We start from the raw sequence: 23227 nt of genomic DNA, 5'->3' as shown, positions 1-23227 counted from the left end.
CTCTGTCCCAATTGATCGAGATTCTCTCTCAACCGCTTGTAAGTCAACCTCAACTGTCCTGACATACTCTCAGCCCAAGCACGACGCCTGAGTGTTGTGTTTCACTGCTTTAACGAGTTTATTTTGGTTTGGATGAGGGACACCTGCATCTCGGCATCAGCCAAAACTTTGTTTTTTGAGCTCAAGCTCCTTCAAAACGGCGGCAGCAAGCTTCCTTTCGTTTATTCCTCAATGCGTACATCATTTCTGTTCTTGTCCTCCTTTTGCCACTCGTTCGCCCCAAGGACCATTTGAAGCATCTTGGTCAGCTGCACAGTCCGCGGCCGATTTTTAGAACTCCCTAGGGGTCGCGTAAATGTTCGAAAAATCGGCCAGTTGGAAAAAATAAATAAATGCGTGTCATTTACTGCCCTTAGGGGCTCAAACCGCCACAGACACGTTCGAAAACGCTCTGAAGGCCTGTCGGTACACATGTTAGGCATATCGGCGCACGTACTGTGACAGGAAACACCGGGTGCACGTGTGTATAATTAATACATACTATTTTCCGTGGCAATAGCCCCTTCCCACGCTTGTTATGCTTCACTGCAATACTTTTGCGTATGCTTCACCATGTAACATTTCTGTACAGAGGCGAAGCCAACTTTCGGGAACCGGCATTATGCAACGCGTCGTGTTTTCTAAGTTTCTAAGCCAATCGCGAGGAACCCAAAGGCGGAGTCCGTGCCATTGCTGACAGCAGCTAATTCTTTCAATAAAAAACTCGGCACCCAACGGCAAGAAGCTTCATAGCGAACGTCGAAGCAGCTAGGCCTAGCGTTGCCGCAGTGGTGGCTACGGCTGCCAGCGGATCCGCGTGCGAGAGTGCCGGTTCGAGGTGGCGAAGTAATCAAAACGGCGGCGGTGGCGTCTGATCATTGCCGTTTCGGACCTGCGGTCAGGGCAAAACGTCCGGAAAATCGGACGGCGAAGAGTTCTTGCGTCCGAAATTTTAACGTTCTGATACGTTGACTCTATGGGGTACGTGGCGGTGCCGCGAAGCCATCCAAATTATCGGGAATCCGGAAAGTCGGTCGTTGAGTGCACACTGGTAACTCCTCCAGCCGACGACAGGGCGTCAAAGACGATTCATTACGATTCCTGTCTGTTGCTCGAGTCAGCATTACCGCGACTTTCGACCCTTTCAATAAAATTGCCGCTAATTTTCCCTGATAGAGGCCCAAATTTCCTGAGTTTTCCCTGACTTTTTTCAGACTACTCAAAATCCCTGAGAAATCCAGGTTTTCCCGGTTGGTAGACACCCTGATTAATATAATCCAATGTAACATATATATAAAGTTCTATCAAATCAGCAGTTCAAAAGTTCTTGGACTGTGTCTTCCTTGTGTCCAGCTTAGCTGACCTCTGCCCATTCACTTATCTGTACATTGTTGCCACCCAATGTCAGCAACTTCACAAGATTAGAAAACTGGGCGAGTGAGATTATATTCACCACGAACAAGCAAAATGAAAGGACACAGACAAGAAGGGAGATAGCTAAAGCATATCGTATTCATAAGCAAGTGCATTATTTGTCGGTGGTCTCGCCATTTCTTCAACAGAGGATGGATCTGCATATCTGACTCATACATAACAACACATGTTGGTGCATGGGTGCGTCTGGTAACAAGTTTTGTTCATTTTCCATCTATTTTCCCAGAGCTTCTGCTGTCTCTTCCTGTTCGTGTCCTTTCAGTGTGCTGCTACATGATAACAACTCGCACTATGCTGCCATCAGGCAAGTGGCTCAATGCCAGAAACTAATCTGCCAGGTGGCTAAAAGAGAGTACCTTCGATGAGCTGGGGATACCGTGCTTTTCAGGAGGTGCAGCAGCAACAGCAGCAGGAACTGTAAGCGGTTCTTGCTCATGTAGCATTTTATCCCGCTCATCAGAAGCTGCACAGGCATGCAAGTGTTTAGAAAAAAAGCCTTCAGGCACACAGCCATGCAGCTATCACTCGCACATACTCTTTTTGTCAAGGCACAAGCGTGGGCAAGGGCTTCTAGCCTTAAGAAGAAGCTTTAGCTTGGGTCCAACTCCGACGCGGCCTATTCAAATACATGTAAAAACGCAAAAACGTTTTTCTGAGATAACCCTTGGACCGCTTTTAATGAAATTTGTTGCATTTGAGAGAGCAAGTTAAATTATAGTGACTGTTGGTCGCGGAATTTCTGTTTAGGTCCTGAATGTTGTTAAGAAAGATTTTCAAAAATTCAGAAGTTTGAAAAAATATAGAAGCACGAAGTTCACATATTCATAGCTCTGCATAAAAAACAGATATCTCGGTTCTGTAAACGGGATCCATTAGATCATTGAAAGTGGACAAATTTGATACGTCGTTTTATATCTCACGTGAATTTGTTACGTTGTTTACAAGGGTTTTGCAAAAGCTGTATTTCCACATTGCTAAATTTTTTTGAGATTCATGTGTAACATATCAATTTTGTCCACTTTAGATGTACTAGTAGGTATAATTCACAGACTTGTATTATCAATTTTCGCTGCTGAGTTACAGAGTTGTAAACTTGATAGTTTTGCTTTCTGAAAATTTTCGATATTTGCAAATTTTTAATAAAAAATTGACAACCTAAATAAAGAATCCGAAACCAAGTCACTAGATTTTAATAGATTTTAAGTTTTTCTTTTAAATGCAACAAACCTTGTCAAATTTGGCGCAGTGGTTGCCGAGAAAAACGAATTCTCCTTTTACATGTATTTAGATAGGAGCACCCGAGCTAAAGCTGCCTCTTAAACAAAAATGTGGCACTGGCACCCTATCCTGCTCAAGAATTACACAGGCCCCATACCCACAATTTGGCTACAATTATATGTATTTGCAATTTCTTATGAGATAAGAATATTATATGTCGCATAAATGCTGTCATTCCTTTTTTTTTTTTCAAAGCAATGTTTCACATCCAAAAGATGTCATCCAAGGTGCACTCATCCAAGCACTGCAATGGTGCAGTGCTCAAACTCTTCTGGCTATCCAGCAGTGGTACTTGCTACAGGAAGTCAGCTACATCATATCATGAGATCGTGCTTTCAGTGACATGTGTTCTACTGAACTGCACCTGACACCAAGGGTTTCACATGCAGCCTGCATAGCTAATAGTGACTACACTCAAAGTTTGACGCCAGTAGCTAATTATTTTTTTGCAAAACATAATGTGCCATGGAAGCATCGACCTCGCTCTATAACATTATCTCCCATTATGCACAGCGTTGGAGTTGTTTCTCAGCACAGTGGGATCTGTGTAACAAAGTGTTGCACAGGTCGTCTGGCACATGACATCACACAGTGGCTGGTTTTCCATGCAAGTAGGGACACAAATCTGTTTATGCCTCCACTTAACTCTGTTCTTCCGAGTACTGCTCACAAATCCATAGGAAAGGATATGCAAATGTCAGCTTGCATTCCATTGTCAAAGCACTGCTCTAAGTACTACAGTGTTACAAAAGCATCAAAAAGCAAACGGTGACATTTACAAAATGAAGGTTGTTCACCATATGGTGCAGGAAAGCTCTTGAGTGGTCTGAGCTGTGCGAACAAACAATAACCACAAGATAGACTGTCATGTGCAGCCAAGTGCAAAGCTTGAGAAACAATCACTCACCTTTTAAAGGCTCTGGTGTTATTTCGGGGACAGTTTCCGAGGGGAGCTGTGCATCAGGTGATGTTGCCCCTGGTGTTTTTTCTGCAGTCCCTGTGGCATTGCCCGGTTGGGAAGGCTGCTAAGATGAGAGACCAATTGAAGTTAGCTATTTGTGTATGCATAGCATGGAATAATAACAGTATGCTATTTATTGAGATTACAATTTATTAGCTGAGCCCTAGCTGTGTTCCTTCAAGTGCCCATTGTCAAATGCTCAAGTACGAAGTGCCTTTGTTAGATTTGGGTTGATAGCACGCATGTGCTTAGTTTGGACTTCCAGCATGCATATTAAGCGAGCTTTCAGTATCGCTGCTGGTGTCTTCACAAGACAGTGAGGGAAGATATTAGAAATGAAACTTTGAAAAGCAACATTCTTTCTTGGTCAAAAAAGGTCAGCTTGTTGCAAATGACACTACCCTGTCTTTTGTTTACATCCTCATCCCTGTCCAATTGTTCGCACTGCAGATCCAAGCATGCATGCATTGTCAAAGTTGTTAAGTTGTTTAAAACACCATTCCACTTTAACAAAAATTAAAACTTGTTCACACTTATTTCTGGCAATGCAGATACATTCATTGAAAAAAAAAAAGAACAAATTTTTGTCGAGCAAAAAATTAATTTAGTGATTAACTGGCTTGCTGGATTATCTGCAACTTGATCAAAACACGCTGCAGCAAATTAAACCACCCACAATAAAATTTTTGACTGCGTAAAAAGCCTAGCTTCAGATAGTACATTTTAAATTGTAGGTTGTCAAGCGTGCTCGTGGGACAAAGGAACTACAACTCAGTAGTGGAAACAAACAAAGTGCCAGCTAGCCGATTTATAACAAATTTATTTATTTATTTATTTATTACAGAACCCACAGCGCCAGTGTGGAATTACAGTGGGGGGGGGGGGTCAAATAGTATATACAACAAACAGTAAAAGTCATTTCACAATAAATGCAAAATAATTTACGGCACAACATATACATCCTGAGAAACACAACTTCAGTCAATAACAGAATATGTTATCTTAATGAAGAAAAAGAAAGATACAGAAAGAAAGCAAGTCTGACTCATCGTGTGAGGATATCGAGCGAATATGTTCGCGGGTGCAGTCACGCAAACGCAGGGGGCGTTCGAACGATGTTCATCCATCCCGGTTTCTTGCCCTGAAGCTCTTCGCAGGACGGTCCCACGAAGTGTGCCGGCATGCATGCGGCTGTCTGCGTGTCACACCTACCCCTAGCCACAGAAACATGAAGCCCCTTGCACCCAAGTATCCCCGCCGTCAGGTGGTGACGACAGCTTAATGGCAGTAGAGTTACTGTACAGGCTCCCTTTAGCTCCCAAAAGGGAGTTTTTACAGTGGCAGCTAGAGTCACTGTATATGGCTCCTGCAGGAAGCCAGAGTTGGGCATAGGTCCGCGATCTTACAATTCACTTTTGTGTAGTGAAGCCACCTCTCGTTTGCGCAGGGGTGATTTCATTTATTATACCCTAAAGACCACAGAGGTATTACAGAGGGGATCCATTTCACAAGCTGATTGCAGCAGTATGGAATCTATACCAATTCTTAGCCAATAGGAAGGCGGGCAGGGGAACATGAATTCAGGATTGCCAGGCAGCCTCTAGAGTGTGTGAAGGAGTACATTCACCTAGGTCAACTAATCACAGGGAACCCTGACCATGAGAAGGAAATTCACAGAAGAATAAAAATGGGTTGGATCACATATGGCAGACATTGTGAGCTCCTGACTGGAAGCTTACCGTTATCATTGAAAAAGCAAAAGGTATACAATCAGTGCATTTTACCGGTGATGGCATATGGGGCAGAGACTTGGAGACTGGCAAAGAAGCTTGAGAACAAGTTAAGGACTGCGCAAAGAGCTATGGAACAAAGAATGCTAGGCATACCTTTAAGAGATAGAAAGAGAATGGTTTGGACCACAGAGCAAACGGGTATAGACTACATTCTAATTGACATGAAGAGAAAAAAATGGCACTGGGCAGGTCATGTAATGCGTAGAGTAGATAACCGTTGGACTATTAGGGTGACAGAATGGGTACCAAGACCAAGAGAAGGGAAGCGCAGTAGAGGACAGAAGACTAGGTGGTGCGACGGAAATTAGGAAATTTGCGGGTGCTAGTTGTAATCGGCTGGCACAGGACAAGGGTAATTGGAGATCGCGGGGAGAGGCCTTCATACTGCAGTGGACATAAAATAGGCTGATGGTGATGATGATGAGGAGGAACGCCTCTCGGGATGGTGGTGGTGGTGAAAATTTTTATTCAACAGAGAGGGTGAAGCTCGTAGGCTCCTCTAAACTAGGTGTCGTCCTTAGTCCAAGACGTAACTGGTCGAAGCCACCGCTCGAGCCCGTTGGACCAGAGCTTGTTGTTCCTCTAGACTGGAGCTACTGAGCAGGGTCGCCTCCCAGTCCTCTTGAGTGGGGTGGGAAATAGGGGATAGCTTGGGATTCTGTTGGCACGCCCAGACCATGTGATATATATCTGCCACAGTGCTGGCATTGCCCATTGATATTTGGATCGAAATGTTTAACTTTAGCTGGGCAGAGCAACATACTAGTTTGGATGCGCCGTAGGACACGTTCTTCTGTTTTGAATAGGCCTTTCGTCGGAGGGGGATACAACCGGCGCTGCTAGCAGAAGTAATCTCGGATTGCACTGAACCGTAGTAGAGGGGTAGGACATTCAGGCTGCTTAGGGAAACAAGGAGGTTCCCGGGAAATGAGTGCGCGGGCCGCTGCATATGCAGCTTCATTACCTCGGAGGCTTTGATGGCCTGGAGTCCAGATTATTAGTTTTGGCGCGGGATCTCGGTCCCTGATGCAGAGTTTGCGAATTTTGTTGGCTAGCGGAGAGATTTCCCCTGCCAAGTAGCTTTCACAGGCCCTTTGAGAGTCTGTAAGTAAGCATTGTGATTTGGGGTCTGCAGCCGCCAAGGCAATAGCGACCTCCTCTACTTGGTTTGGTTTCGCGGCTCTAAATGAGAGCCCATCCACCTGAGTTCCCCTATACATAACCGCCGCCGTGCAATATCCCCTGGGCAGTGGTCCGGCTACATCAACATAGTAAACCCCAGAACGGGAGCCAAGCTGTCTTTCTTGCGCTTTGGCATGCACATGTCTTCTTCCTTCATGTGTTTCCTTCGTCATATTATGAGGGAGGGCGGCGCACTCAGAGTTTGGTGTGCCAAAGCTCTGGGATGTGCTCTGTGCATTCAGGTTCACAATCATGTTGAATGCACAGGCGGTCCAGCAGGCGACACCCTGGGGCAGTCTGCATAAGCCGTGTGCATTGGTTTGTAAGGCGGGCCTCCCTGAGCTCCTGAATAGAGTTGAGGACCCCCAAGGCAGATAGTTTCTGATTGGAAGTGCTGATGGGCAGGTCCAAGGCACGTTTGGTTACTTTCCTGAGGATTGCATCAGCCCTGTTCTCCTCGTGTTTAGTCATTCTTAAATATGGAATTGAGTAAAGGATCCTGCTAGTTACAAAGGCGTGGGCGAGCCGAAGCGTGTCCCTACCCCATAAGCCCCTGCGTTTGTTTGAGACTCGGCGGATCATACGTCCTACTTGATCCCCAACTTTGCGTAACTTGTACAACGTAGTTCCGTTTTTGGTTCTGTTATGTATGAGAAGGCCCACGATTCCGATCTCAGAGACCACGGGGATGGAGCCCCCTGATAGAGTCAAGTCCAGGGTTTTCCTGTCTTTTAAGTTTGGCCGGATATGTAGGAGTTAGGATTTAGCTGGAGCGCACTGCAATCCGCACTGAGTCGCATAGGCGTCCACAATCGAGGTAGCCAGCTGGAGACTGTCTTCCATTCACCCTATACTGCCTTGATTTGCCAAAATTGTGATGTCATCGGCGTATAATGCATGATGTACCCCCTCCACCTGTGCCAATGTCCGCGGGAGCTTCATCATGGCTATGTTGAATAGTAGCGGGGAGAGTACCACCCCTTGTAGGGTCCCCCGTGTACCCATTTTAAACGGACTGTGTTCCTCATCGTCTATGCGGAAGATCGTCAGCCTATCTGAGAGGAAGTCTCTGAAGTATGCAAAGGTTTTCCTACCGCAATGAGTGTCACTGAAGTTGGTCAGAATGCATTCATGTTTAACATTATCGAACGCACCTTTAAGGTAGAGAGCAAGAATTGTCCTGTCATTGTGCGTCGAATAGATGGGTTGGATGATGGCTTGATTTAGTTGAAGGAGGATGTCTTGTGCAGACATGTGCGACCTAAAACCAAGCATGGTATCCGCGAAGTATCCCTTACATTTGAGGTACGGAGAGAGGCGGTCTCTAACCATGGTTTCCATGAGTTTGCTTACACACAAAGTGAGTGATATGGGTCTGAGGTTGGCTGTGCTAATGTGCTTGCCGGGTTTGGGGATGAAGGTGACTAATTCTGTTTTCCAATCGATCGGGAGCGGTTGGCCGTTCCAGATCGCGTTAATGTATTCCAATAGATGCCGAAAGGTATCATCCAACAGATTTACTAGAAGTGTTACCGTGATTTGACCCAGGCCCGGTGCAGTGCCCCTGCGCATTTAGGCCAGCGCAGCTTTCAGATCATGCATGGCAAATGGAACATCCAGTTGACCGTTTTCCCTGCCCGCGTATTCGTATGCAGTTCTGTCCGGGTCCAGTGTGCGACATATGTATTTATCGCAAAGAGCATCAGCTAGCTGGGAATTGGTTCCATGAAAGCCATGCAAGGTCCAGTGAAGCTGTTTTTGTTTTTCACCTCTGGTTTGCACGGGGTCGATGAGACACCGAAAGAGGTGCCATGCCGCCTTTGAGTTCATCTGCCTAGCTACAGTATTGCATCGTTCTGCCCAGTTTGATATGTTGAGTTGCGCCGCGTATTCCGCCACTTGCTCAATAAGTGCTCATCCGTGTCACGTCATCTGCTCAGCGTCTGATTGCCAACATGTTACATGCTCCATGGTTGGTGCATTGACACAAAAAAAAGATGTTTTGACAACGTAACCATAAGCTGTGTTTACATGCATGCAAGAGCAGGGCTTTGCTTTACCAATACACTTTCCCTGCAGTTATGTTGAAGCCTCCTCAGCAAGTAGTACGGGCAAATGCCCTTGCAAATGTTCATCTGCGCCACAGCGTCTGCTCGGTGTCTGCTTGGCATTTGCTCGCTACCGTCATCATGTGCCATGCTAGAGCAGGGTAGTACATTAATGATAGTGAATAATTATACCTTTCATAGCTTTCCGCGTCGTCAATGCATCATCAATGCCAATGCTGTGGCGCCATCTACTAACTAGAAATCAAGCCAGTTTTAGGGCTTGGTGCTGTGTCTGTAGTCCTAGCAGCATGAAAACAAACAGCTAATCTCAATAATTATGACGAAACATACCTAATGATTTGACCTCAGCTTGACATGAGACTTAGCGATGATGAATTTTGCCCCTTGTTTCTTGCTAACAGGGCGGAGAGCCAGTAACAAGCATGAATTCGGATCAAGTGGGTAGTCGGAGCTGTATGGGCACTGCCATGTTGCCACTGTTAGGGTGGCTTCTCTGCAGCAATTCGGAGTTCCATCCGGAGCAGCACGTGGAAAACAGAAGCCCAACTCTGGCTCCAGCGGGAGCCATATACAGTAATTCTAGTGGCAACTAGACTCTAGTGATGATGGTGATCGTAGTGGCCCTCTCCTTTGGAACGGGTGGTCACACTCACTGTGTCCTGGCAGTGGAACATTTGCACTATCTCTCGTACAACTGCGCAACTGCCGACTTACGGCGTCGCAAGTGCTACGCGCGGAAGCCGGCCTTCAGGAGACGCGAGGGAGTCCTGCGTCGATCTCCACGAAATACGAGTGGACAGTGTATATAATACTTTTCACGGCGCATATGCGCCGTGATAAGCACGCAAAGATTAAAGCGACAACTTTCGGCGATTACTTTCACTATCACGTGATTCTGCGTTACTAACACCGGACGCATATTCGGCATCTATCGGTGACATCTTCCATGACTGTGCCAAGACGCTGCGGTGCGTTCGACATAGAGTTTCTCACTATTGGCGTTCGACATGGTGCCAGGAACGCTGTCGTCCGGGTAGACGCGTCTGGCGTCACGCGAAATTTCGCGATAGTGGACGCCGCGAAAGTGTCCCCGAAAGTGATCGCTGTGATCGCCCGAGAGTACCGTTAACATATTAGTACGAGTACTTTCCGGATAATGTTCATCACGCTCGTAAGAATTCTACCCGAGAGCGGCTCCTGGGGCAGACGGCGCGCTGAAAATCTCAGAGGCTTGGGACTTGAGAATATCAGCAGAGACTTGCGTCACAAAAGACTTGCGTCACATCCGCGAACAGCGCGGTGCACGCGTCGATCGCTTGCTGATCGATGTAGTACTTAAAAATGCTGTCACGAAGATAAGTGTATATACAATCACCACTTCTGCGTTTTTGTTTATTATGAGGTTTTACGTGCCAAAACCATTCTGATTATGAGGTGTGCCGTAGTGGGGGGCTCCGGAAATTCAGAGTTCTTTAACGTGCATCTAAATCTACACTTACACGGGTGTTCTCGCGTTTCGCCCCCATCGAAATGCGGCCGCCGTGGCCGGGATTCGATCCCGCGACCCCGTGCTCAGCAGCCCAACACTGAGCAACCACGGCGGGTTTCTGCGGTTTTCGCGCGGCGTGATCAGTATCGCGTACTACGGACGCGCAGGTGGACACAGGCGTTGATGATCCCAAAGAAAAAGGCTAGTATTGGTTCAGAGCGCTCGAAAGCGACCAGTCGAAATGTAGTGCACAACAGCCACAACGCAGCCCTACCGCGCCTTACGCAGAGAAAAGAAATTCAACGACTTTCTCTATGGCCCTGCCGATAAGAACGCGCAGCCGGACGCAGGTGTAGATACGCAAGCGTTGGCATATATGCCGGCGCAACAAGCATACAGCTGAACATGTGGCGGTACGGTGCTAGGATTATTGTGAAGCGTTTGAAAAGATTTGCACCGAATGTAGTGATGCCGGTGGTCACTATACAACAGCCGCAACGCAGCCCTGCAGTGTAGTCAGAACGCGCGATAGAACGCTGATAGAGCCGGCGCAGCATGCAGTAAATGTGTTTGAATTGTACATAAGCGTTCAAAACGAGTCGAACCGTATATAGCGAAGCGGGTCAATCGCCAACAGACGCTGTATACGAAGCCCCGCCGTTGGAACGCGCAGCCGGACGCAGGCCTCCTCGTTGAACAATGGTCAGGAAGTGTTGGTAGAGTCGACGCAGCATACATGAACATGCGCCGAATATATTACTATATAGCTCGGAATAGGCGCCTGAAAAAGAGTTGTGCCTTTTATAATGAAGCGTTGTATTTCAACCAGTGGCACATCGGACAAAGAGTGTGACAACTACATTATACAGTTCATTCGCTTATAAGTCGCTCGCATGCTCCACGTCCACACTCACAGACAGTGGACAGTACCAGGTGACATCGGTAAACCAGGCTCAGTACTTTCCAGCTTTCCTCGATTTCCTTTGCCTTAATATTCACTCTATATTGCGCTGTTAAACAATTCAGAACTGTCGCCCACTCCAATTCTCACACGCTTGCGCCGTTATGAACAGGCTGTCATGCACGCGATGACACAAGCGTATGGGAACCGATGACAAAGTTAAGCGAAAGACTTACAATGAACAGTCCAGATTTTTCTGCCGCCTGCCTCTTGAGGAACTGAAACAGCGGCAACTCATCCAGAGGTACAATTTTGCTGCCTCGGCCCCAGCACGGCAACGGAATGACCACCACTTCATCATCCTTGGGCGGCTCTTCTGCTTGTTTATGGTACATCTCGCACAAGATAAAATCTGCGCAGCAAGAGCACAGAAGAGAGAGCCCACACTGGAGAACGCAGCAAGTAGACTACCAAGACTACGAAGCGCGTGCAACCATATGCAACGCCACAGAACACCTATACAAACAAGCAACGCGCGCTGACTCGTTCTTTGCCTGCAACCCTAGAGCCCTAGAGTGAGAGTCATATGGTGAGAATCATGGCGAGCGATGATGATGATCATGATTATGTAAGTGCGGCGTTGCCAAAGCTACCATGGCACAGATGTAACATCCATGCTTGGTGCATGCATGGTAACACAACTGTTACCTTGAACAGGCGCATGGTCTCTATGCATGGTCTGCCTGAAGGCGCGTGTACCATCCTGCTGTACTTGTCGGGCGAGCGTTCGAAGGATATGCGCCTTTGTTCATAGGCGACTTCTTTATTCTATGGGCGATTTGCCAGGCATAAAAGGGAGCAGGGCGCCGGCCGGAAAATTTTCGAGGGGGGGGGTGAAGCCCGGTCAGCGCCCTCCCCCCCCCTTGCTATGCCACATTTTTAATAGCTTGCTCTTAGCGCATGTCGTTACCCCCTTGTCAAAGTATAGAGAAGTGCGTTTTCCCCTGCCCATCTGTGTGTTGCTCTGTTCTATAGCTCAAATTTCGCAGCAAGTTTGCATCAGCTCATTCTGTAAAATACTTTGCAGACACAGAAATGCAGGTCATGAAAAACACTACACGCACAGAAGTTTGTTCCTACAGCATCGCTCCTAGATTTGTTGTGTATAATGAAGCGGGCTTCAACAGTTTCCAGACCCCACGTACGCGTGCCGTACGCGACCCCTTTAGAAATAAACTGTAACGCGTTTGACTACATAAGTGCCTTGGCGTGGGCCAAGGATTAAGTTTTTTTTCTTTTCCTCCACGGTGCGGACCAAGGATGTAGGATGTGGGCGTAGAGGCTGTTTGTAAAACTAGCCCCACCACTACAACCGTCACGCAAAGGACCTTCCCAATTCAAAGGGTAACAGACATCGTTGAGAGCAGATGTCTAGCAAGATATAATGACAAGAAGCCAACGCCAACCGGCGTCACCTAGTGAGGAAGCTGCGCGTTTAGCGCTTGTGGCAGCAGCGGCGGCAGCGGCCGAGAGGGCTGGGCTGGTCCGTCAGCTGTGCGGAAATCCGAATGTCGGCGCGTCAGCGCACTGCCGCCAAGCTCGTGCTGCGTCCCTACATCATCACCAATAGTTGATGATGATCACGCCGCCCTACCCCCAGGCACTTTACCCAAGCGAAGGTGACGTGTGTGCTGCACTTTTACACTCGTTTACTCAAATTAACGGGCTTTCAGCGGTGCCTCGCGGGCGGTCGCTCGTCTCGTGTAGTCCTTAATATCGTTTTCCAACAATGCGCGTGTAAAATCTCGTCGACCGCCAGTCGAATACTTATATAGTATTGGTTGCCTGTCGGACGACTCGAGTGGCTCAATGAAGCGCGTGTGACCGCTGATCGAGGCGTTTTATTGGCGTTGCCCGCGGAGCCAATGCATAGGCGCATTCTCGCGTAGACGTAACACACCGTCTGATCCCAGCGAGCGATTTATTGGCGCGTAGCGAGGGAAAAAGGAAGTAATAACAAAGAAGGTGGAACGTGCTTGTGTGTGCGCTAATGTAGCGGTAGTCTCATCAGACGTTTTTGCCATTAGGTCAACTAAACGTTATGTAAAAACATCTCGGCTGTGTGTCGTTTTGTAACGTGCATTGCGCGATACAGCTTCGCTTGTTCGATGTACACGTGAAAGTGTTCTGGTGGGCACCGCTCTCCTCTTTTGTATATTGTGCCTTAGGTTCGCTTTACATTTAAATGAAACAAAACGGAATCGTGGAAAGCGAGATAACGTCTATCGTTTGTTATACCCTAATCGACGTGGTACACGGTTCTTCACTGCCGTTTCTTGATGTAGTGCGGCGAAGCGCACTTTACTCGCGTCGCTGCGAAGGTTAAACTTATCGGCAACATCTGCGCCTCCCCCCCCCCCCCTCTTGTTTCAGCTTCAAATTGTTGTGATGTCTTGGCACAGTTCAGCGAACAATGAAAACATTGAATTGCTCAGAGCTTCTGGAAAAAGGTTATACGCCAACACCGTCGGAAGCATACGCAGGTAAGCGTTTAATTAATTTGTCCCCCCCCCTTTTTTTTGTTGATAATTTTCATTTGGCGGGGTTCTGCCGCACTTGTCTTTGCTTGAAACGCGAACAGCACGCATGACGTCCGCGCGGTTTCGTTAATTGAGTGCTAGTGCATGCAACAACGCGTTATAATTCACGATCGTCAGCTACTTTCTGAAACGCGCTAAAGTCATTCTGAGTTTGTGCTTCCTTAGCTTCCTTTGTTTTCCCCCTTTTTCTTTCTTTACACGGCTGTTTGCTGGGCTACAAGCAGCTGCATGGACACGCAGGGCGCGTAAGGGATCGAGCGATATCGCGATTGTCGCCATACAGCGGACGACCAAATCTGCGCCGACTAAGGTGTGCAGCTAGAACTAACTATACACACAGCAGGTAACAATAAGCTGCAGTCACACACACAAAAAAAAACGATATTGACCCTGTTTGGAAAGGAGAAAGAAAAACAGTTAGCGGTTTGCCTGAAAACTGCACGTTAATTATTACATTGCTGTTTTCATTACATCCCCCTCCTTGTATATGCAAGAAATTCTAAAAAAATGCCTTTAATTCTAATTAATAACGGAGTAAATGTCACAAACTTTTGCCATGAATGTTTGACTTCATTATATTCAAATAAATATGTAACACCTTACTTCCTTAATGTGATATTCCCCTTTATTTATTTTTTATTTTCTTTGCATTCTGTAATACACAAGTAAAAGTATGACGTGCATATATACATATGTGTAGAAACATTACACAATTAACCTATTCTGTCTGTGTGCTTAAACAGACTATGTCAGAACCACATATACATGGGTCTGTATAAGTACTTTGATCGATGAAAGTTCACCGAACATGTAGAGAAAAAGAATTGCTCACTGCTACATATCATGCATGGATGCAAATTTTTTCAGCTTTTAAGTTTGGTTTATTCAATAGCTAAAATTCTAAAAAAAAAACGACGACATAACAGCATATCATTCCAAGAGATTATTTCCTTAGTAAATTTCTTAGTTCCTTGTGCTTCACTTGGAATAGATTGACTTCATTCCTCATGTTAATTATAGTGATTGAATTAATCAAGTGGCCAGGGAGCTTAGTTGCTGACCTTGAGGTTATGGCTACATATCCTCATGACCGAATGAAAATGTGTGCATGGAACACTTTGGTTTGACCTATAGCTGGCTGGTGCTTTATTGAGTAATACTGGTGTGACATGGCCACTTTTGATAAGGATCGAGCCCAATCCAGATCTAAATTCTCTACCTCAATTGGCTCCCTCCTGCAGCTTGTGCAAAGGAGCCAATCGCAACCAAGAAATTCTATCCTCATCAGGTTCGATCAAAGTACAGGGGACAAGGAACACAGGCCAGTGTCAACTTAATTCCAACTGACTTTATTTGTCACATGTGCACATATAAATGTAGAAGCACAGAGGAAAAAAGTACACAGGAACAGAAAAAAACAATAAAAGACAGACCGACCATATTTTCCTGCTCTTCTGTTCATTTGTATACGATTTCCTCTGTTTACTTTCCTCTGTGCTTCCATATTTATATGAAATCTTAACGGCAACCATGCGAAAAACAGGACAGCGATAGGAGGAGACAAATGTGACACTGTATAAGAACCCATTTTTATTGCTTGTTGACATTGACATACACTGGAAGTACTATCAGTAGAAGGGAATACAAACAAGCAAGGACATACAGTACCACCGTTGACCGGGCAATTAATGTCATGTGCTGGATAGGTACACAATTTCATTTCAGTTGAGCCATAGTGAAAGAAATGCTGGCACAGTTATCACCACTTTTATGAGTGGGAAATCCATAAATGTGGTGAAAGTTGTGTCAGCGTGCCAGAGTGCGTTGCCTGCCAGTCAAGCACATAACTTCTATTAAGTTACATTCTATGAAATGTGATCTGTGTACTTGCACTAACTTGTGTTGGTTGTCACTGCTTGGATTCTCACATCATGCAGTTTATTTTGTAAAGGATTACATTTAACACCAGTGCTTACATGGTTTGTCTTGTACAACATTTTGAGAGCCCACTGTTATTAATGAACATGGCATCACTAGCATCAGTGAGCTATGCAAGTTGGATGAACTGGTATCGCCATCTGCCCATGGAGAGTTAGTTCTGCGACTCTCCATGCATTTGCCATGATCCCAGTCAACTTGGCTTATTACGCTTACTTTTTAGAGTGCAAGTGCCGACAGGTTATTTTTTATTTCCATGTGGAATAAAAACCAAGCGCAAGTTCTGATGAAAACAATGTTGAGATTGCAGGAACAAGTGCCCACCCTATACAGTTTCAGCTTCATCGTAACTTGCTCTTAGCCTTACTTACTTCAATGTATACCAATTTGTCAAACAATGTCTGCTGCTGAGAAGCCAGGTATCAGTGCCTAATTTTTATGTTGCTAAATTAGTTGCAGGTTTCCTTGTGGTTGAGCAGCATGACTGATTGCAGAAAAGAACAAAAAATTACACAACACTTAACACACCATTTATTCAAGCCAAACTTGATACATATAAAAGGTGTTTCAGCTAAGTCAGGCCAGACTTAAAATATTCATGTGTGAATTACGAGAATGCGACCAACTTAGTATTGTTCACTGTCTTCTTTATCTTGAGCAAGTCAAAGGATCTTTTATTATGAGCTTAAGTAATTCATAAACAATAATTAATTGTGTAACTTTTAAAGCATCAATTTAAACGCAAATCATTTGATGTATAAGTTGTAGAGCCTGTTGAGAAATGTGCAAATAAGTTATTTCCGTGATGATAACTTCTGTGGTTTTAATTTTTCTGGGCGGTAAAGAAAGTGCACAAGAATTCAAAAAGTACCATGTGAATAAGCACATACGTGAAGCAACATTAGTGCCCTCAAACATGCCATGAATGAATGGTCGATGATGCATGCAGACCGGATGCATGAACAGGCCTTGAGCAACTGAGAGGGATTGATTACAATGATATTGGCTTCCACTGTTGTCATGATATCTTGCAGGCTGATGCGATAAGATATCCAATAAATAACACAGGGCAATTCTTGAAGCTCTGTCGGTGCTTTTGCTTTTAACAGGCATCATAAAGAGTGCGGAGGTTTTGGCGGTGGATGGCAGTGTATTGGAGATTATAGGTGTGCCCATCACTTTTTCTTTTTGTGTGTGTGTGTGTGGCCTATTCATGCCTTTGGTCTGCAGGCACTCTCGATCCTTCATTGGTAGAATGTTTGAGGGCACCGATATCGCTGCATGTAAGCAAATATTCATGTGGTACTTTTTCAAATCTTGCTTTCTTTCTTTGCAGTTCAGAAAAAATAAAATGACAGCAGCTATCACCACGAAAAGAAATTATTTGGATATTCCTCAACAGCCTATACAATTTTTACATTAAAGATATTGCATTTAAATCAATGCTTTAAATATTGCCAAGTTAATTAATTACTTAAGCTCATAGTAAAACATACTTTGAGTTCCTTAAGAGGAAGCTCTATCTCAGGCCCAACTCCGACGCGGCCTATTCAAATACATGTAAAAACGCAAAAACGTTTTTCTGAGATTTTTTTCCAAAAAAAAAAACAGTTTTTCAAATTGGATTTTGGTGCAGCACTAATTCTTCGGTGCCTATTATTTAGAAAAATGTGGAAAACATTGTTCCACCATGAAAAGGTTTCCACCTTCTTGTGTGGCCCTCAGAACCATCAGTGACAGTTGATAACTCAAACTATGAAGAAGCAGAATCTAGCTGCAAAAGCTAAATGACTAAATGTCAGAGTAGGTACTTGCATCAGAGTTTGGGATTGGAGGAGAGCTTTAAGAAGCAGCTGGTTTTCAGAATTTTACAAATACTTAATTAGTTCTATTTGGAAACCAAGAGATAGGAGTGTTGGCTTCTGAAATTCCTTATATGTCACACTAACGTAAGTGAACTGTTATAGTTGTGTGCAACTTTAGTTCTCTGTGTATGATCATTGCATGAATAGAGGATTGTGCTAGAATATCCTCAAAGCTTGCAATACCAACATTGTTACTTTACAAGGAAGATTTTGTCTTGAGATTTTTATTCTTGGACTTATGTATGTGTTGTAATGATTAAATGAGCTTCTGCAGCCACCCAATATATTGGGCAGTGACCCAGCCAGGATACATATGAATAATTAAGATACATCAAAGAGCATCAGAGAGATGGAGGGATTTGCAATGCTAGGTCTTGCTGTGGCTGCTGGAAAACAGAACTTTGCTAAGAACTTTACTATAACTCAGAAAAAAAGAAAACTTTTAGTGCAGCAGCACAGGCCCTGCCCTACACGAGTTGCATTATCAGACAGGCAACTCTGTCTCTGCCGCGCATATTTTGGTGAACTGCACACAGTAAATGTATGTGCTTGCATACCTACCTACAAAACATGCACAGGAGATGACAGATACAGTAACTGGCGTCACGGTTCATCACCCAATTAAGAACAGCATCAACCCTTCAAGAATGGTAAAAAAACTGCAAAAAATGTGCAAGAAAGACAATTTTTTTTTTCATGCATGAAATGAGTCTGATGATCATTTAAAGCAAGACCACATGAAAAATTTCTGTTGGAAAAGTGCATTTTATGAAGCAAAAAATGTGTTTCACACTGTAACAAAGGTGGACTTCACTGCGCACAAGCAAGTCTATGCTCCCAACTTAACTCCTCAACAGCTCCTTGCACCATCTGGTGTTATTTACGACAAAAGCCAAATAAAGCACGCCATCTGCAAGAAGCGCGAACCGATACAGGCGCTCAAATTATCTTCAGGCCTGCACAAAAAATAAAGCGCTGGACAAGCTGGTCTCGTAGTTTGTCTTTTTTGGCAAGTTCTCACTTGATGGAGCTGAGCTCATCTTCCATTGTTAAACAGTTCAGTGAAAATTAACAAAAACATGTAGCACCAGGAGCACATCACATGATATGCCTGAAGCAACATGGCGAAGCAGAGTGTCCTTCTGTTGCAGTGCTGGGCAACTGGGCTCTGTTCCTGGCAGCTGTGGAAAGCCTGATGGTGGTGACGACAGTGGCGGTGTTTGTGCATGAATGCCACTACCTCAGTGCCTGCTGGCCCCGCAGGACACTACTCTACAGCTCCCTGGCTCTTGCTGTGTTTCCTGTATGTGAAGTTTCTCCCTGTGCCGAGCTTTTGTGGTAAACTTGAACCTTGTTGTAAAGAAGTCACATCCAACACAAAAATAGCCTTGTTATATGTGATATTAGCTATAAGCATATATTTTTATATGCTGATATCAGCAACAAGAATTTAAGTTTCCTTTGTTACATCCGGTAATTCGTTATATCGCCAAATTTGTTGTATTCGTGTTTGTAAAAACAGGGTTTGTTGGATCAAAGGTACTCCCTACGGTAGTAAAATAGCATGAGAGGCAACTGCTATACCAAGGCAAATACCAGCTGCTGAACATATCTCTGTTTCTGTCAAAGAAGTTGCATTTGGTTTAATTTTGTTCTTAATTAAGCATTGGCAGGGTATTATCGATGTGCTTGTGAATTAGTACTAGTTGAATTGAATTGAATTCTGGGGTTTTACCTGACAAAACTATGATTTCGTTATGAGGCACGCTGTAGTGGGGAACTCCGGATTAGCTTTGACTGCCAGGGGATCTTTAATGTGCCCCCAATGCATGGGACATCGGTATTTTTGCATTTCACCTCCTTTGAAATGTGGGCACTGCAGTCTGGATTTGATCAACTAGTTGAATTTTCTCTTTGTCATCTGTTTGTCTTGGTGCGCTTGCCTTATGCAGAGTTTTGTGGCCATGGGCTGCTCGCTAGTTTTGCCCACATTGTTTTCGGTATCAGTAGTGCAGTTAGCTATGCCACATGTTTTTAAATTCTGTTTAGTTGTCTGTTAAAGGGACAGACTTTTTAATTACTAATCTTAGAACACATTAACTGTGAAACTTGAAGCTGAGAGGTTGTGAGGTCATGTCTGCTTATAGGACTATAGCACCACCTGCGAGATATGCAACACTAAGATGTATTACGAATTATCAGCGTTTCAGCTGACACTTTCCAAAACGCATGCCTCTAACAATTCGGGTCAATGTTAACTGGAATGCAGAGGCATTCTTTGAAGCTGATTTTGGGGGACAAAAAGTGGTGCTAGTCTTAGGATTTCTGCTAAGCAGACTTCACTTCAATACCCTGCGGCTTCAACTATGCAATTACAACATTTGAACTCAAGTTAGTAATTAAAAAGTTAATATTTTAGTTAATTGCAAAATTATTGTTGCAAATTTTCTTGCTGCTTATGTCTACCTAGTCATGTAGCCTATCTGCAACAACGGCAGAGGCCTAGATATGATAGTTTTCTTTTTCTAAAGGGTTCTGCAGTGTGAGACAGTTACACTGCACATGGCCCTTCATTTCCTGCCCCCTTTTTACCCTTTTATTACAACGAAATTCCCTAACTGAAAAGAAAAACTGTATAATTTAAAGTTGGTACATTTCAAAGAATACTGCAAGCAATGGAGGAGTAGATTAATACAAGTTAGCGCTCCCGGCTTGATGTTTTCACTCTCTGCTAGAACTGCAAGGGCTGCATGTCATGCACGCCTACAAGAGTGTCAAAACTAACACCAGCTTGGCTTGTTTAAGCAGCCATGATATTTATGTTGCACATGCATGTGTCTTTTTGAAGCATGCCCATACTCAGTTTCTCTCATACCTGGCAAACAAAGTAAGCTGCAGTCATAATGTAGATTGTATATATATATATATATATATATATATATATATATATATATATATATATATGAATGTATGTTTTTAGTATTTTTTGCATGCTTTTTTATCTTCTAGTCGACCTGTGCATATTTGTAGTATATTGTATTGGATGAGCCACTAGCCATTTTAGGCTAACGGTCCAAATATTCTTTGTACATATATTTTCTGAAGCTCCTGAAAAATAAAGTTTCAGTTTCAGTCTTCTTGAACATGTAGCACTACAATCACGTTTTTGTACATATGGTCAATGTTACTGAGGTCTTGCCTTTCAAGTGTTGGGCACAGGCATGCCCCACCTCATATTTGTCTATATCAGTAATAGATTCAGAATTATGATTTTTCAAATTGTGTTTTGTTATAACCATCATGATGATGTCTTCATGCAGTGGTGATCTCCATTCTGTGAACACTGTTATGTCAAAGAATTTCCATCCAGATTGATACATGCTGCTAAGAGAGCCAAATTGCCACAGTAATCTGGCATAGGAAAAACAGTCTCGGGAGTCTCACTCGATAGCTTAACCAGTTGTTCAAGACGAGCATGATGCAGGTAGAATCATGTCCTGTTTATGTGAGCCATAGAAAATGCACGAGAACTCGCAAATGGTGTGGTTGTTGAATGTCTTCTCTCACCCAATTCTTCTTGCTCTTGCATTGCTTGCTGTGCTTCAACATGATCATGCAAATAATGTGTCGTTGCTAACAATTCTCTCTGTATTTTTCCTCCTCTGCCCTTCCTCTCTGCTTCTCTGTGGCATTCACCTTTGTGAAGGTAACTTCGGTCTGTGCCTTAGTGGCCACCGTGTTCCCAAGAGTTCACGATGCCACTTCTTCTATTATCATGCTGTAAGTGAGCACAGGTGCACAGCTGCATGCAGCCAAAGTGCAGCACTTGTGCTCTAGTACAGAAGCACTGGAGAGACTTGTATATGCAAGGCTCTGCAGTTTTTCAGGCCTGATTGCACAAATTGTATGCAAAATAAGCACATAGTTTGAGTAAGCTCTAAGTACATTTATTTGACTAATGAATTAATGGGAAAATTAATTGTACATTGTCCTATTAAATCCCCGCACGATCTCCCACTTTTGTGATTATTGCAGGGCCAGTGCATGCAAAAACAGTGGCTTGACTGACTGATATATATTAAAAGGTATAGTACAGTATATAACACCGAAAAACTTGAGCATTGGCACTTGATAACTATTGCAAGCAGGGGCATGATCGGAGATCGTTGTTCAAAACGTGCATTCAGTTTGCGTTGAGTTTCACCTAACGCAGTTGGCTTAGGCCATGCCGACGTCATCAGCCCAATTGGCCTAGGCGTGGCCTAGGCCAATTGTGTGAGGTGAAATTGAACACAAACTGAACACACGTCTTGAACAACTATCTTTGATCGCACTCCACATGTTCTATTTTTGGCTGGTTGTGCTGTTAAGTAATCCTGTACTAAGCAAGCATACACATTTGCTTTCAGTTTCATTTAGAGAACTGCGCCATGTGCTATTTTGTGAGATTTCTGTTTAACTTGCTGTTCCTGTACATTGATTGCCTGTGATGAGCCTTTCCTACTTATGTATCAGTGAAAAAAATAAGGAAGGGATGACGATGGAGACCAAGTGAAAAAAAAACGAGTAAAAAGAGCACTGTTGTCGTCCCTTTCTTAATTTTTGCACTGTTACATAAGTTGCAATGAACCAAATAGCCCATCAAGCAACCATTCAGCCTTTTCTAGTATGGTAAATTTTGAAAACTTGTTTGTTTTCTACAATTCTTGTGCAGCTATATCACACATGCATACGTAAATTTCTTTTCCAATTTCACAATTCACAACTACTGTGTGCTGCAGAAACTTGTGGATGTTGCATGTTCTTGATGGTGAAGACATTTATACTTTTATCTGTTATATTTCAATATGGGGGCTTTCTAGACATGCTGATGTATGTACAAAGTAATGATCAGCTCTCACAACCATAAGTGCTTGTGTACATGGCTGGGCGGTACATGGCTGGGCGGTTATGTATTGTACAATACAGGCGCAATATATAAGCCCTAAAACATCAAAATTTTTTTAATGTGTCAGTAAAAAATAAAAATAAATAATTAGACAGCACAATAAAATATCAGCAAATTTAGCAGGGCGAGATTATATGTAAACAACAAATGATGTAACGGAAAGTGACATATTGTTGAAGACAAGGTGCAAAATTTGCGGATGCATTGAAAGTATTGTAGTACTAGCCATGATCTTGTTTCTGGCATAGGTTAGAATTTCTGAGCTGTACAGTGCAATTATTTTCATTCCTGACATAGACAGGCAGGCATGCAAAATACGAACACCAGAAGAAAGAGAAGGGCAACACAGAACACTCACTATCAACTGATAAACCACACAGTGGTAGAAAAGAAAGCAGGCGCAAAACCTATCCATAAAAGATAATGGTTTAGGCATAACATATCTGCCATGCAAGATAATTAAAGGCTGACTTATACACGTGCTACTGGTAGTATTATGGTAAATGTAGCGCACAAGTGGAAGAAGTGTGGTCAGAGAACATGAGGAAGAGGAGGACGTTTTATCCCATCTCAGGCTAGCCTTGATTCCTTTTAAATAAACCCTGTTTCTTTCGTGACGTAACAGTTTTAGTTGAAGTGCGGGATAATAAATGCTGTTTTTTCTTTGTCCACCGGGTACATTGGAATTTGCCAGTACCCCGATCGCAAATCAACAGATGAAAAGTAGGAC

The 23227-nt window shown here is 44.0% G+C and overlaps 2 protein-coding genes across 6 annotated transcripts in view; one reads left to right on the top strand and one right to left on the bottom strand.

Moving 5' to 3' along the window:
• Nucleotides 1–11721, bottom strand: part of LOC142589582 (uncharacterized) — a 57914-nt gene extending 46193 nt beyond the window's left edge. For 2 of the 4 annotated variants that reach the window (XM_075701057.1, XM_075701060.1), the window contains exons 1-3: nt 11383–11720; nt 3659–3776; nt 1830–1936 (exon numbers count right to left, since the gene is read on the bottom strand). In XM_075701057.1, coding sequence (XP_075557172.1) covers nt 1830–1936; nt 3659–3776; nt 11383–11541 — 384 coding nt within the window. In that variant the 5' untranslated portion in view covers nt 11542–11720. Of the gene's footprint in view, nt 1–1829; nt 1937–3658; nt 3777–11382 lie in introns of all 4 variants that reach the window. The other 2 variants (XM_075701058.1, XM_075701059.1) reach the window with 2 other exon arrangements.
• An 839-nt stretch (nt 11722–12560) lies between these two features.
• LOC142589581 (organic solute transporter subunit alpha) overlaps nt 12561–23227 on the top strand; it is a 30880-nt gene continuing 20213 nt past the window's right edge. Inside the window, exons 1-4 of one of the 2 annotated variants that reach the window (XM_075701054.1) lie at nt 12561–12825; nt 13580–13689; nt 18701–18852; nt 21256–21329. In XM_075701054.1, coding sequence (XP_075557169.1) covers nt 13620–13689; nt 18701–18852; nt 21256–21329 — 296 coding nt within the window. In that variant the 5' untranslated portion in view covers nt 12561–12825; nt 13580–13619. Of the gene's footprint in view, nt 12826–12917; nt 13337–13579; nt 13690–18700; nt 18853–21255; nt 21330–23227 lie in introns of those variants that run through there. The other variant, XM_075701055.1, reaches the window with a different exon arrangement.

The sequence above is a fragment of the Dermacentor variabilis genome, chromosome 8 (genome assembly GCF_050947875.1).
Source record: "Dermacentor variabilis isolate Ectoservices chromosome 8, ASM5094787v1, whole genome shotgun sequence".
Classification (NCBI taxonomy): Eukaryota; Metazoa; Arthropoda; class Arachnida; order Ixodida; family Ixodidae; genus Dermacentor; species Dermacentor variabilis.
This window is presented reverse-complemented; position numbering and strand designations above follow the sequence as displayed.